General features: G+C 36.8%; 1 protein-coding gene across 2 annotated transcripts in view; it reads right to left on the reverse strand.

The window, feature by feature from the left end:
- CCDC171 (coiled-coil domain containing 171) overlaps positions 1 to 16592 on the reverse strand; it is a 154966-nt gene that overhangs the window by 11432 nt on the left and 126942 nt on the right. For both annotated transcript variants that reach the window (XM_075136387.1, XM_075136388.1), the window contains one exon: positions 10617 to 10769. In XM_075136387.1, coding sequence (XP_074992488.1) covers positions 10617 to 10769 — 153 coding nt within the window. The remainder of the gene's footprint in view (positions 1 to 10616; positions 10770 to 16592) is intronic.

A 16592-nucleotide genomic window follows, 5' to 3' on the forward strand; every position in this document is an offset into this window, starting at 1 on the left:
GTGTTACTCTACTGCAAAAATGTCACGGAAAGGAACACAAAGGTTTGTTCTTTTTTTCCCCTGTTGAAAAGGATGCAAACATGCACAATTACAGGAGAAGGCAGGGGAAAAGAGCATGAGCAAATCAACAGAAAAACAATCTGATTTTATAAATTCCAGAAAGGCACAAAGTAAAGGAGACTGCTATGGTTTACAGCTTCCCTTCTTTATCGCTCTCATTATCTCCCTTTGGCCTGCGGAGGATCCACTCCTCCTCCACTTGGACTAGTGAGGTGAGGTCTGACAGCTAAGAAATCTGCTGTGGGACCAAGGGTGGAGATGATACCCAGTCTTGTGCTCCCATGACCTTCCTTCCAGTCAGTGCACCAGAAGCAGAGACTAAGAGGAGATACAGCATCAGAGACAGTTGTCTCCTGTGGAGGAAAGTTTGCCTGCTAGCTGGCACTGAATTCTCTGGTGGTGGGGCATCAGTCGTTTCCCTGCCATCCAGAGGGAAACATAAACCTCTAAACATGAGATTTTGCTTTACAAACACTTAAAGTACATCTTTTCAGGGGAATACTTACTTCTCCACTATTTTAAATGTAGTTTTACGCTTAAATAGATTCTCTAGGCCCAATCCAGTTAAATGTCAGCAGAAGTTTCTTTTTTCTTTTTTTTTTTTAAATGGGTGCATGTAGCGTTATCCATACTGTATCGTAAGTGGGTGCATGCTGCACATAGATGCATTTCTGAGGCTGGCTGAGAAAGAGGCAGACTCCTGGAAACTGTGCCCAAGGTCTTATTCTCTTGTCTTTTTTTCCTGCAAACTAGTCAGTGAGCTACTGGTACAAAGTAAACAAGAAACACCACAAAAGACAACAAAACCCCTTCCACCTATCATCCTGAACAATTGAATTGCAACTCATAGGTAGCATCTACACATCTTGCACTATTTATCAAAGCTCATGCCTGAAGATCAGCACTGAATTTTCTCCTTATAAACAGTGCTTTACATACTTAGCTTGAAACACAAAACTAAACAGGTGTCAGAACAAGAAAATGATTATTCACAACAGTATACCTTATAGGATATAAATTTAAAATGTCAAGAAAATATCAGGAAGATGACAATCTGGATTGCATGGATTCATTCGCCATTTAAGTATCTGAGCTAGACTCATTCAAGCACAGCTATGCTTTAATCACCTCAAAAAATTTCTCAGTGAATTCACAGTCTCAGAACAAACAGACATTCCCTTTATGTTTAACCCACAGTTTAGCAGGGAATAATAGAAGCTTCCCAGCTCTCTTTCTTGAAATAACTTCTTCAAAAGGGAGGAGGAAGCACCTTCTGGCCTGAGTAAAAGTCCTTGAGTCTAGAAAGAAGTGAATTTGTCTGCCTTTGTAGAGAATATTCCTTTTCTTCTATAAAGCCAGTAAAATTGTGTGCTTGGCTCTGTTCTTTTGTAAAAACTTTTTCCAGGGGTTAAATGTCCTGGTCTATAATATCCAGTTCTCAAAATAACAGCCTGTCTAGCACTCCCAATACTTTTATTTCTACTGCAGCATTAGCGGTATACGTAATAATATACAAAAGTTTATTTTAATTTGATGTGCTGAAAATGTCACTTTGAGAGGTGTGGGAAGAAGGCAAAAGAAACAGGGGTGTGTAGAAAACAGGAAGCAAACATATGTGGCTGGTGAATAAAACTCATTGCATATTACCAATGAAACATTTTTAAAGACCGCTGCAAAGACATCCAATAAAGAAAATGGCATCACATGGCTGTCTCCCGACTCACAGGTGCCCTCCACTGCAACGGAGGCCTTTCCGAAACATTCAGTTTCAGGAAACCCCACGTACCATTTTGCAAAGAAAATAAGAGACTAACTACTTCCAGTATTTCTCCTTCAGAAACTGAACAAAATGAAGCGTAGGCATTCACTTCCTTTTTCCCTGTTAATCTGCTGCAGGCAGAGAATGAATGCATGATGATTTTTTACAGGGCAAACTTGAATCTATACTTCAGACTTCTTTCCTTATCCAAATCATTAGTTTCTCTAAATCAATTTCCAATTAGTTGCTCCGGGAGGTACAATTGTTGCACTGGCCTGAGCATTTAGGATAAAAGATGAATACTGCTTCAGGTTCCAAGTGTCTTGTTTTCAGTCCTGGGAACTGAGAACCCTTGTTTGTGAGCTGGTAGTTCCAGTACCTCACTAGAAACACATTTCTAATGCCATAGAAATGCAAACCATGAAGGAAAAAAAGGAAAGGAGATTAGCTTCCTGAAAACATGACCCTCCTTTTTTGCGACTCAGCCAATGACTTGAAAGATTTGTTTTGTGCTTAACATCGGAACAAACCTGCGGTCATTTAGGAACTTCATGGTTTCCATTAAACCGCACAGCATGGACATTTGGAATTTCATGGCAACTGTGAAGTGAGAATGTAGATCTTGCTTTTCCAAAGCACCGGCCTCTGCCGAGAGCTAACACCCACACACATTCACTCACATTCCTTAGCCAATTCATGTCATTAAGGAGACTTTAAGAACAGACAAAACAAAGCAAAAAAAAAAATAAAAAGAAACCACCCCACTTAAACCTCTTTCTTAAGCACTTGAAAGCAAAATACTACAAGTGGAAATGTAATGTTTAAATGCAGCAAAGGCATTGTGTCCATCTACAGTGTTTACAGCATTAACTCTGCAACTACACTGAAAAGCCAAAGTATTGGAAACCACCTAATTACCCAAACATTTACCTCTCTGCAGGTGTAAGTACATGGGCCTAATAAGCCTTCCCACTGTGAAAGCAGTTACTTAAATTATATTAAAATATTAAAAACTATTTAATGAGGTTTTTTACCCTAAATTAAATTGAGTGTGTGCCTTAACCTGCTTCAGGCAAAGGAAGTTTCAAACATATTGGTTTTGAAACTAGCCATTATTTCCCATGTTGCAAAAATGGCAATTTTATTTCCCAACAGCAAATGAAACTGTCAGGAAAATTTAGATGCAATAAAATTGGGTGGTTAAACCAACATGCTGGATTTGGAATAAAACTGAATTAAAGGAATTAAAATTAAGCATTATGTCAGTCAAACTTTATAAAAACTATTTTAAATGGGGGGGTAGGGGTGGGTTTTTTGTTGGTGGTGGTTTGTTTTTTTTTTTTTTTTGCAAAAGTTAGGTTTTGGACATGGTGAAGTCCACCCGTAACTACCCATTTTATGTCCATCAACAGTGTCACATTTGAAATTTGCGCAATGAAAAATATTTTGCATAAAATGTGTTGCTTCTGGCAACATTTCTGCCTAAATAAAAAGTTGTCAGGCAGTGTGTGACTTTAGTGGTACAGAGTTTTAAAATGGTGGCTTCAGTCCAAGGCTAGCTAATAACGGCTGACATGCACTGGAATCTTGAGGCCTAAATCAACATTGTTTTCACAGCTGTAATTAAGCCACCTAATCAGAAGCACATTTTGACGGGACAGTTTCTGGAAGCCAGACATTACAATTTCTTATGCCTGGAGCGCAGTGGCTCATGAGAGGTCCTCATTTAATTTCAGTTTTTTTTAAAAAAAAAAAAAAAGAAAAAAAAAAGCTGTAAAATGAAAAGACTATAAAAAAAGCAGTGTACGGCTGTTGAAATGAAGCAGGCCTATGTGTTCATGCCTTGACCAACCCTGCATCCCACCCTCCTTCGGCTCTCTGCCGAGTCCCCAGCTCTCAAGTGGCAGCTGCACACAGTGAGATTAAGGGCTTCTGCCAAAGTCAACAGATGAGCTGGTCTGAACTGGCTCTCTGTGTGTTCTGATTGTAAATTGTGCTGGTGATGATTAGAGAACTCTAACACAGGATGTCGACTCTTAAAACTGTCCAGAGAAAATAATTTTTTTTTTTTTTAAGTTCAGGAAATTTTTTTAAACTTCTTTTGTGGCTTGGTACATACTGTTGTGTCTATAACTTTCAGATGATTCAAACGTGAATTCACACAAATTAAGTAACTATATTATTAAAAAAATACACCGTTACTTGCTCACAGCAAGATCCTTCATTTGAGGATGTTTACGTAGCAGTGTTGCTGCTGAATGCAATTCTCTGACTAGTAGACTCCAGCAGTCTTGTGCTTCTACCACCTGCCAGTGGAAGATACCCCTAAAATTCAGACTATCAACTATTTAGTTGTGTGACTATCACTTCAGGACGTTGTTATACCTGAAACAGCTAAACTGTCTTACTCTTTTTCTGGAGCACGGCTACATTAGTAACTTTAACATAAACTTTCAACCCCAGAGGCCATTGTAAAACTATCAATATGAAGGCACCAGTCACTGGGGTCTGATTACATTTAGTTCTGCATTTTAATTACATATGGATTCTATTAACTGAATCTTTTGCCTTATAGGCAACATTTTAATCAAATTACTATAATTTTCAAATATGTTACAATAGTCTGACAAGTTAAAAGTTCACATACCTAGAATATTGAGTATCAAAAAATTTTTGCATAGAAAAGGAAGTATTCTTTACAAAATAGCAAATGTGTTGTTGGATTACTGTAACTGTTTTTGAACACCTTGCCCTAAGTTACATAATGTGATTTATAATATTGGTTTCTTTTTCTTTTTTTTATTGGTACTACATAATAAGCAAGTAGTTTAAACTACATGATTTATACTGTTTGGTTACAACTATTACTTGTGTAAGCAATACCACATGACAAGGTAAGCATTTGCACTAGGATACCTGCATTCCTTGGCTATGCAGTAAGGTTGGCAAGTAACACCCAATTGCTTAAAATCAGGTAAGAAATGCAAATATTTCAGTAAAAAAATAGTTTCTGGAAGATATTATCGCTTTGTGGATTCAGCCTGACAGAGACTTCAAGCTTAGTAAGTATCACGAATACAGTTTTCTATTTTTGCCTATACTGATATTTCCACTCTTTCATGTCTATTATCATCTCAGTAATTGGGAAATTCTCCTTGTGGGTCTGTCAGATTTTTCTTTACTTACTATCACTTTAAAAACATTCATATGTTTCATAGTAAATAAACCATACACTCATAATTAACAGTACTGAGCAAAAGTTACAATTATTTGAGGTCCATATGTTACTGCATTCTGTCCTAGACTATTTCCAAGAAAACACTGCAAGACACAGGGTAACAATAAAAATAACAAGTCTGATTATTTTTTGCAAGGCAAATTAGGAACTAGTATCTCCAAATTTTTCACAAAACGAGTTCAATTCCAAATCTTTCAAAAAATCTTTTCAGTTCAACTGTGCATCAGGCTAGCATGAAGTAGTGGAAAAGCCAAGCAGAGTTTTCATCCAGGACCTATCTGCTTCTTGCAACATCTGGGAAGAATTCCCCCAGCTACATCAGTCATTCCATGTCCTAACACAAGAGATATGGCTCTGGCCCATGAAAGACACTCTCTGACATTTAACATGACACCAATGGAGTGAGTGCCTTTCTCCTATGCAGCAAGTGAAAAGACAAATAAGTTTTCTTCTTTCTTTCCAGTTCCGTCCTCATAATTCTAAATGTAAGATATTGCATCCCTTTTAGATGCACGTCTCAGCCTTGAAACACAGATTGCACTAGTGACAAGGAAAAAAAGGGTATGGGGGAAAGACATGTAAAACCACTGCCCTGACCAGCGTGGCTAAGTAGGAAGAAACTGTCACTGGTGTAGTTAACTGGTAAGTTTGAGTTTTAAGTATTTCTTTTCTCTCTCCCCTCCATGAACAGGATTCAAGTAGATCACGAGAACTGAGAGCTGACTGCTCTGTCTGGGAAGAAAAGTGTACATTTTGCTTAATGCAGTTCTTCAAAACAAAAATATGAGAGCATATGTCAATTACTAGCATCTCAACAATAAATATGGATTTTTCACGCACAAGATCATTTTACTTGCTTCTCTCACTTTACCAAACCTAAAATTCCTGTCTTTTCAGTACTTTAAGTGATATCACTAGGCATTTTCAGACAAAGGACAGACACAGCCACAACTGTGGGGAAAAAAAAGTAAGGGTGATGCAAAGCCACATAAAGCCATGAGTGATTTCATTTTCAACCCCAGATAGGAGAAGGATCCAAAGACAACAATTGTTTTCGTAGTTAGTTAGAGAACTCTGCTCTTCTCACAGACCTTCACTTCATCCCTCTCACCCATCTGAAACTCACCTTCTCCTCCTTAAAGTTATCCTTTTTGGCTCCCCAAATTTCCATTTCTCCAGTGCACACAAAGCTTTTCTCTCCTCATCGTCTTTATAAATTACTGTATTTCCCCCTTCCTTTTCTATTCTCCTTTGATTCTGAAGTGAAAGCAGAAGGAATATCACCAGATCAGCTGCACATTCAGGATCAGAGGAGCACCTGACCACTTGTAATATAACAGTGGCTTCTTTTGTTTGCCAAACTGATACCAGAATATTTTAAATTCTTAAAATTCTGCCAGCAGTACTGACATCAGGCACAAAATCTCAGGGCTGAAAGCTACAAAAACTCTTTCTGGAGAAATTTTATAATTAATTGAATTCTGTCAGTTCCTCATATGTGTCAGGTCACACTGGAAAATACAGTGTCACTGCATCCACTTCCCACAACACTGTGCTTGCAGCAACAAACTTTCCGGCAGTACAGACACCATGGATTCATGTGCTTGCCACGTGACTAATATGATGCCACACGGTGCTCCACAGCACCCACAAAGTAATTGCTTATGACTATACTACTGCATAGTGCAGCACTTAAAAGCTCCCAGTTCAAAGCCTACTTATTACTGCAACTCTGAATGAAAGTGCAAGTATAGTAATAAACTAATGTATCTGAAGAAGTAAAATGAATCAAAGCAGCAGAATCCAGTACTGTTAAAGTAACTGGCAAGTGTTCATTTAATAGGAAACCTTGAAGCACAGTCCAGTTCGTGATGTTTCTATTACTAGATGTTGCTGAACAAGAAATAGGCAGAAAAAAGAAATACAAGAACATTTTAGCTGATACCTTCTTTGCTTACATACAGATCATGTGTACAGTTAGTTACGACCAGTGAAGTACTTCCACTAAACCCATCTTCTAGGCACATTAAGCTTTCCTAGGGAAAATCATAAGAAGGCATAAAAGCAGAGACATGTAAAGGGAAACAATACCGTTTCTTAAATATCATGAGAAAACGGCAGTGCCAGTCAGCACTGAAGTACTGACTTCAGTGCTCAGTGAAATAATTCTCCATCTTATTTCATGCTAGAGGTTGACTGCTGGCTTCTCTGTCCCTCTTCTGGCAACCTACATCCTTATGTAGTCAAGACTACATATGCCCCCATCAATGACATCATCTTAGCTGAACTCTTTTTATTATTAGCTCTAGCAATTAAAGGCGTGACCCTTAATGTGGGGATGCAGCACGTTATGGAGGACAGAATGGTGACTGTGGTACTTGCACTTCAGAGAAAGTAAATTTTAAAAAACAAGGAAATGCACAGAAGTGAAACTCTCATGGTTGCAAAGAAAGACTATTACAAAATGTTAATGGTCTGATAACAGAAATAAAAGAAAAAGACATTTTAGAAATGTAAGGGAAATTTCAGCAGCATTTGGTAAAGAAGAAAAAAATCAGGAGAAATTAAAAAACCAATCAAACAAACAGAAAAGAGATACAGGAATAGGGAACAATAGAAAAAAAAGGTTTAGGTAGAAAACCAACAATCTGCATTTCAGCCATACTGAATTTTAAAGAGCTGCAAGAATGAAAAATGCTCACGGCCTTTCTCTGCACAGAGAAAGAATCATCAGAGATGAGTACAACAGGCAGATAGCTGGACGCTAATGGAGAGTACAGAGACATTCTGCTATTGACTCCTCTTCACCCCACATAATAATTCTCTTCTCTGATAGCAGTGTTTCCAGCATTCATCTCCCCTCTGTCCATCATAATCATATCCCTTCCTGTTCCCCTCTGTTGGCATTAGCACGAGCACACATAGCAACCTCAGAATCTAAACACTGTTGACTAGAAGGAAAGTGGTTGGACTAGGAGCAGACTGGAGGATGGAGATGTCTATTCAGAGTCTTAGATAAAAGATGAGGAGTCAGAATCACTGATGTTGCCTTATGGCATCAGTTTTGTTTTTACAATTATCAGCAAAACCCAAAGCAAAGGAAGAGGGAAAAAAGTGGTGTGAATAGACAGAAAGGTGACATAGTTAGCAAATTTCAGTACAAAAAGGTCAATTAGGAAAGCAATACCTTCTGAACATGGAAAAGATGAATACTGATGAATAGCTCAAACTTGCATGCAGTGGACAGTTGGGAAGGCAAGAACCTTACACAACTAGCATACAAGACATCAAGAGACAGCCACAACATAGTGAGATAAAAACCAGTCTTACAAGGTAAGGGTCCACACATGGTATACACCTGAAAGACTTTTCAAAAGTGTGTTTCAGCACTGAGCAGTAGGTTACTGTTCTAGGAACACAAGCATACGTCATATGAAGTTCTGCAATTAATACAGTCCAGATGCTGTGTTTGTCTCCTACATGAAAAGTTTTGCCTGCAATGTTACTAGAACTGGATACGTGATTAAACACAGTGGATTGAAACCAGCAAAGTATGTACAATTCTGAAACCAAATAGATGCTCAAGAAAAGTAATTACTCCCTATCATTTAACATAATCAGGTGAAAAAATCTGTCCTACTTTTTAATACAGAAAGAAATGTAGTGCAAAATTTCTTCCTCAAAATCAGAACAGAACAGTACCAGCTGAAACTAAAATGTCAGTCATTCTGGAAAGATGTGATGCCTGAAGTTACTAAAAGTCCCGCTTGATGCAACTTTTGCAAATATTAGGGACAAGCTTTACAAAAAACCCAAATACTACAAAATATACCATAGACATTTATACTTTTTTATGGAAACTTGAGAATCTATCATTCTGAATTTTTTGCCCTTACATTAAAATTTTAAAACACTTTCTATTAATGCTTATGCTTAGGTTCAAATTAAACTGCATCTAAAGGAAGAACTAATCTTCCCCCCAGAGGGTTGTATGGAAGGGCGAACAGATCCTACTACAATGCAAAAAGTATCATCTTTACATTGATACTGTAGGCAGACACAAATCACCTAAAAAGCACTGCATTTAGTCACAGGCATCGGAGAACTGGGGGGGGGGGGGGGAAGTTGTTTGTTTTCACTGTAACGTATCAAGCCACTGCATATCCCTTCATAGACAGGACTAGCATAATCTTTGCTAAAAGCTCTCTCAATCCAAATGAAAGCAAACCTCTCTGCAGCAAGTTTGGCAGACTTCCCAATCCTCAGTACACAAGTGGTCATCTTGATTTAAACAACAAAAACAATCATAACAGGCAAAGGAGCAACCCAATTACACTGGGCACAGGCTCAGCAGGACACATGTAAACCTAGTAGAAAACATAAAGAAAGCCTGGTTGGAGGAGAAAAAAAGCAATTTTAGTGAAGCAATTTCATTTAGTTTCTCAGAAAGGTTGTGCAGTCACAAATAAAACAAAGCTTTCATTCAACAATTATCATCTCAAGATCTTAAAACTGAAATTCTGCACTGATTAATATATTTTTCTATTTGTGCTGATTTCCCATTGTGCTGATCCAATTTAGAAGCAGGATAAGAAATGAATGTAATTCTGTTGGAAACAACCAAAGTCACAGCCACAGCCTTTGAATATACACTTGCCAATGTATTTATGTCATTTGCATTAGTGACGTCTCTCTTCTCAGAGATCTTCTATTTCAAAAAGAAAGACAAACAATCCTCATTTTCTTTATGGTCCTTTGCTTCACAAGAATAAAAGAAGAGAAAGGAGGAAGGAGAGGAGAACAAAAATAAAACCCCCAAACTCCAAAGCTTTCTCCTTTATCCTATGTGGAAAAGTAAAGAAAGATGGAGAAGAAATACATCAAGTGTATGCAAGTTGCACAGCTTACACAGTCCCATTCTAGACATATTTGACTACATATTTATGACATTTTATGTATCTGGCCTGTGTGACACAAATAGATCTGCATTCAGTTAAGGCCCCTAGAGAGAGATCTCAGATCTGAAGAATCACCTTATTAGCCTTAAGCAAGTCCAAGTATCTTTGTGGGCAACAGCATTTTAGACAAGAAATTATTTCTGAAATTGGATTTTAACCTTGTGACTTTAGTGAGAATTATTATTCGTAATCACAATTGTCTAAAAAAACCCCCCACATCTCCTAATAAACATTTTGTTTTCATGTACAGTTAATATTCTGTTTTAACATGGTGATATATTTTTAGATGGTCCAAAATTCAACCGTTTGCTGTACTGCCAAAATCAAAGAAATTACAATGTATACTTTTCCAGTTACAGCAGCAATGAACAGGTCCTTGTAGAAGATACAATAGTAAAATTAATCCCTGTGTTAACTTTTACTACCCCCTTTCTCTTCTGAAAAAGTCTCACGTGGTTTCTGTTGACACTAGTTTTATTACTCTATTATGTTTATAATGAAATATTATTGTATTTCCTTACAGAAACTATGCAGCATGAAGGGAAATGCTGGCTAGGAAACCACATCCAAATGACAAAAATTACTTGAAAAGCAGACTTACCAGTTGTAAGCTTTCACTTTCATGAAGACAAGCTGTTTGGAGCTTGGACTTTGGGGCTGCAGTGTGAAGTTGATGAGATGCTCTCTCTGTCACTAACATGTCAATTCTGGAACTTGCAAGTTGGTAGACATCCATAAAACTTTTAATCATGGCCTTTAAAAAGTAAAATAAATCATCAGTGCCAGGCAGGCTATACTTAAATGCCAAACAGCATACATCCAAATTCATTACAGAAGACCTAACTTCTATTAATCAGAGAAATCAAAAGCTGGAAGGCAGGCAAAATTTCAGCCTCACGGCTTAAACATTAAAAAGGTCTAACAGGATTTTGTGTTCTTTCTAAAATCTTAAATATTGATAGCATTGAAGAAAAGCAAATGACTGTGCACCCTAATTAGAAGGTGTTTTGATGAGCTGTTTTCAAACATGCAGAACTGCATTGAGCAGCTGATACCATTTTTCATTGTATTTAAATACAAGACTCAGTGCAAGTTCAATTTCTCTTTACAAAGAATCACTATACAGTTTCAGGTAAATGTTCATACTTTCAAAATGAGTCAAGTTACTAATCCTCCCACTCCACGTTAAAAAAAAAATTAATTTGGCAGAAACAAAAGAAACGCAGTGAACTGACAGACCTTTGAAAGTAAATAATCTGATTACGATATAGTTGGGAAAATATAATTGTTTTCATGTATAGTGGAAGAATGTCCCAACCATGTAATATTGATCAGACTGATAATAAAGTTAGCAGCACAAGAGAGTACAAATGATTTGGCAGCACTGCTAACTTTATATCTATCCTAAATAGTGTAACACTGTTGAGATTATTGGTCTTCTTTACAACTGGTTAATCACATTTTGTAAGTTATAGTTTTCCCTTCTGAAATGACCTGTAGCGAGTTTTTACTGTAAGAACATATTACAGATAATATGAAATTGGCCTTTTGAATGTAAGTCTGTGGTACAGGCAAAAATAAACTTAGTGCCAGAAACAGGCATTCACAAAAATTTTTACTGTTTTCCTTTCATTGTTCTCAAACACACTACTGCTTTTCAGAATAAAAGTTAACATAGCTGAAATCAATCAAGTTATTTCATTGTCAAATGTAGAAAACAGCAGTGGCAAATTAACAATATCATATCTTTTCTCAGCAGAAAGAATATACAAAATGTTTTACATATTATGGTGCTAGTCCTAAAAGTGTATTCACACAGCTCTGTAAGTCTGCCGCTGTCAGCTCTGATCCTGCTTTTAAAATTTTTCATCCACATTCAACGTGACTAAAATGCTGCAGCTCTTCACAAACAATACCAAGCAAGAATGTGGATATATATCTCACACCCCATATAAAACTGGCTGAGAGTCTTCATATGGCAACTGCCCACATGTTAAAAATTAGACATATGTTGAAATAAGTCTATGGGCTGGGCCTGTGACTCATAAACAAGGATTATACCAATGCGTCATAACAAGCTATGTCTCAAATCTCAGAGAAAAAAATCTTATGTGTTCCGTTGATTACTTCCCAGATGATATCCAAAGGTATCACCGAACTAGAATGCATAGAGATGATTCCTTACCTTCTTCCTTTTACCTCTGCTATCACAAAGATAGTGAAGCCACTAAGCTATACAGCTTCACCCTCCATCTCCAGAGCTACTCTAGGTCCATGCAGTTATCTGAAACAACAGTTATCAATTCCTTGCTGCTCAACTCAGCTATTTCATTTGTTCTTTTGTCTAATGAGTTCGAAAATTTTCAATCTAGAAAAAATGTATTTGTTCACAAGCTTTTATTTTCAGACATGGTAAATATTTTTTCTAAGACATAGATTTTCTTCAGTCCAGAAGGAAGCTACTTCTCAGCTATTAATGATTCACTACCGATGTGGAAGGCAGCATTTATGCACCCGTAGGTATACACTCCTTCCAGTATATCCCAACTCCCTAGCAAAGAGTCAGGGTCACTTTAGATTTCTCTCACTCAGGACCAGGTTAGGGAAAACAGTATTTTTGGGTCTTCCTGTGGGTGATACGGAATCCTTGATAATGAGTGTGCAGAACATTTATTCTAAATGCCATCTGAAGGAAGGCAAATACTTCGGGTCTTTAGACGTGCCATTGGAAGGCATTAACTTACACACGATTTTACGTAACTCACGTCAGTCACACATTGAGTCACGGATCCGTTTTCCACAATACAAAAGTTCCACTTATTGGAAAGCTTGATACACGGGGAATGGGCATAGAACTTGGTCACTTGCATATTTTAAGATCTGTCACATAATGATTAAACACATCTCTAAAGGAGTTCAGCGCTTTAGTTTAGATCCCTATTTGCACGTTACAGATACAAATATATCTATAGCTCTGGAAACTGTTCCATGATCCACAAAGTCTGTTGACAGAATTTCAGAGAAGGCACATCTAGTCCTGCAGAATTTTTTTCCTCTCCTGCTAAGAAGGAGTGTTTTCTTTTGTTTTTAAGTACACATAGCAATAAGATGTATACATAGTTTTTAAGTATACATAGCAATAAGATACTTCAGCAACCCTCCTGATTAATTTTTATAGCATAAAATTTGGCATTCATACACATCTGCCAGATCTGCATTTAAGCGAGCACTTCTGGTTTTGAATGTGTTGGTAATAGTGTGACATGCAAACTGGGAACAGAACATGAAACAATAAAAACTTGTCTTCTGTTACAAATAAAGATATTTTAAAAATACACACCAGAAAATTACTTCTGTTCAAAAAGGCCAGATGCAGCGATCCCTGAACGTTATAGGAACCAATATTGTTGCGACTCACACCACTCTAAAAGTTAGAACCTTTTCAGACAGATGAGTACTATAGGAAAGTTAGTGGGGAGAAGACTTAGCCAAGGAGGCCACAGCAATAGTGGGGCTGAAGAATACTAATTTTAAACATTACTGGCTCTAGCTATCCCTGCTTGAGCAGGGGGCTTGGACCAGATGACCTCCAGAGGTCCCTTCCAACCTCAACCAGTCTGTAATTCGGTGATTACAAAGTCTTCCTAAGGATGGAACACGATGCAAGATAACTATGGTTGAAATTTACATAGGACTGTCAATTTTAAGAGCAGAAATTGTAATGAATTACTCTGCATTAATCAAACAAAAAGAGGAATTAATCAGACAGCTGAATGACTTTTTTCAGTGACCTCTTCCCTCTCCTTTTACTCAATGCCTTATTTTATAAAGGATTTCACTATTATTTGAAGTTCTACATCATGTGGTACTGATATGGCAGAATCAAATATAGGTAGGAGTGTTTTCAAAGTCAAAAGTGCCTTCAGTGCGAGAGGAGACCCATGCTCCAACACTAAGTCAAGACACAGGCAGCTTCATGAAAACAGATGCATAACTTTCCCTGATAATTGGCTGCAACTCACAGGATAAAAATATATCCATAAGGTTGACATGGAGAAAGGATGTTTTTATGCTGAAGGTGCTGGACTAGGCACAAAATTTGCAAGACTGCCCAAGTCCCATTTTCAAATATAACTTTCAATGGACAAGTTATTTTAAACCTAAGTACTTCTAAGGATCTCTTTTTATGGATATTTATAAATTTAAAACAGTATCCCCATCTAGAAAATCCCTACAAGCACTTTAACTATCTTTGAATTAAAAGCAAATCAGAAAATTTTGAAAAATTCAGGTAAGTGCTATTCAAATGATAAAAGAACAAAATATTTTAAATGTCAGATCCTTATTTATTTAGAAAATGGGACTCTGAAGATTCTGGGCATTGCACACCTGGCCGTTTTGCCTGCCTCCCCAGCTTGTAAAAACAAGGTCAAAAGACAGGAGCATTGTAAAACCATGTATGTGCATATCCATCTACCAATGCTCCAATACCCTGAATATACATAGATAAGCACATAAATAGATAAAAGAGAACAAATATAAAATTTTACAAAAATTAAACATGTTTTGTTTTAAGTGAAATTAACAGATAAGGTTTATTTGAAAGCAGCCATAAGGAAAAAGGTCCTTATGACCTGTTCAAAGATGTCTCATCTGTAATATGAGGGTACGCATAAAAATTTCTGGCTTAAGCTACAGTTGGTGAAGCTGAGAAAGCTGAGTTGAGAGTAAAAATGAGACAAACTAATTTGATGCTGTTTACAAACTACAAACCAGTGAACTGCAGAGCGAAATTTAAGCTGTGCTTTCTTTCTCCAGATTAGTCTTTAAAAGGACTGAGAACACTTAACATTAGAGAGAGTCCTCCAGAGGACATGTAAAAACAATTTTTTCTAACATTCCCTCCATGTACTTTTGAATAATCAATCATTTCCTTGTTCTGTACACCATTTCTAGAACCAGTAATTTTAATGTGCACAGTGCTATAGATGCTTTAAAACAGCTTTTGCATGTATTACTGGCTATAAATTTACAAGACTGGAAGACTCCAATCTTCAGGACTACTTTAAATAAAGTGAAAAATGGCTAATACTGACAAATTACACAACAATCTTTAAGAAACATGAAACACGAAAAGAAAATAAACCCTTTATAAAACTCATTTATGAAATGCAAAGGTTACTCAAACTTCAGCTGTTCTCAATTCAGTTATAGTAGAAACATATGACAAGAAATATATAGATCAGCATATGCAAATTAGCAGAAGACCTCTCATCAAAGTTTTAATGTATTTATTATACATTATAAAAACGGCGTTTTTAATTCCAAATTAAAACACTGTTCATGTTGTCTCCCTTGCCCTCAGTGCTTGGCTAATGAGAACAAACACAGTTCAAAATAATTTTTGTTTGGATTATGAATTATAAATAATTGAGAATGGAAGCTTCCACTTAAAGTTTTAGACTATTCTGAAGTTACAAATAAAATACCAAGTGATTAAGAATCAGTTTCTTCATTTTTATATCCATGTTATACCATTAACTCAGGATCTTATTGGGCCTGCTGTTATCATAGAACCGTATCTCCTGTTTAGAAGGAACAAAACTAAAGGAAGGAGACCCTATGTGAAATGATGCTTATTAAAAGGTATCAAACAGACCAGCAGCCTGACAATATAAGCACTGAGTTTGTAACATCAGAAGCAGCAGCCAGAATAACAAGACCATCTATTTTACACAATGTGCTTAAAAAAAAAAAAAAGTATAAAAAAAGTCAAAATTAACATTTGACTGATAAGTTCTCCCTTCAGGAAACTCTTCAACTAAAAAGGTTAGCAGGTAGTAAATTTACCTAAGGGCAACATATACAAAAGGATGAAAAAGAAAAAGAGAAGGAATAATGAATGGACTTCAGAAGAATGAAAGACTAACTCTAGTATAACAAAGTGCTTAGATGAGACTATGAAAAGACTGAGAATTTCATTTATAGTACAGAATTTGGCTGAAGTGCAGTTCAGACAAAAGCAACCGGTGTGAAAACAAAACTCCACGCAGTGGAGTTCTGCATGCTTAATGGATAACCCATACAATGCCTGTCATTACTGCCTTGCTTCAAACTGACATAAATAAGATTAGTTAAAATGAGTCCAGTAAACAAAACATACGTCAATTACTTTTTGTTTTCAGAAGCAAGATTTCAGGATACTTATTACAGATTTGAGAGCGCTATATTTGGCGAAAAAAGGATTAAAATTCATTTCCCCTGTACATTTTAGTATTTGAAAACCCATTCTGGCTGCCTTGACCCATAGTCCGAAATGTCTAGTGGCAACAGCAGTGGAGGATGTAAATACAGCAGCTTCTCAGGCATCAGAAAAAACCCTCAAGGGAAACAGCATTCAGCAAAATTGCACTTTTGCAGCTGTTTGGCACTTCTTTAATGATCTATTCTCCTTGTATCTCATTTCGACACTAAACTTTTTGTTGGGTTCCATTCAAGCGTGGCATGCACAATTTAAATGTGCCAAAAAGCAGGTCAGTTCTGTTACAACTTTTTTTTTCCCCCAACGAAAGCTGAC

The sequence above is a fragment of the Calonectris borealis genome, chromosome Z (assembly GCF_964195595.1).
Source record: "Calonectris borealis chromosome Z, bCalBor7.hap1.2, whole genome shotgun sequence".
Taxonomy (NCBI): domain Eukaryota; kingdom Metazoa; phylum Chordata; class Aves; order Procellariiformes; family Procellariidae; genus Calonectris; species Calonectris borealis.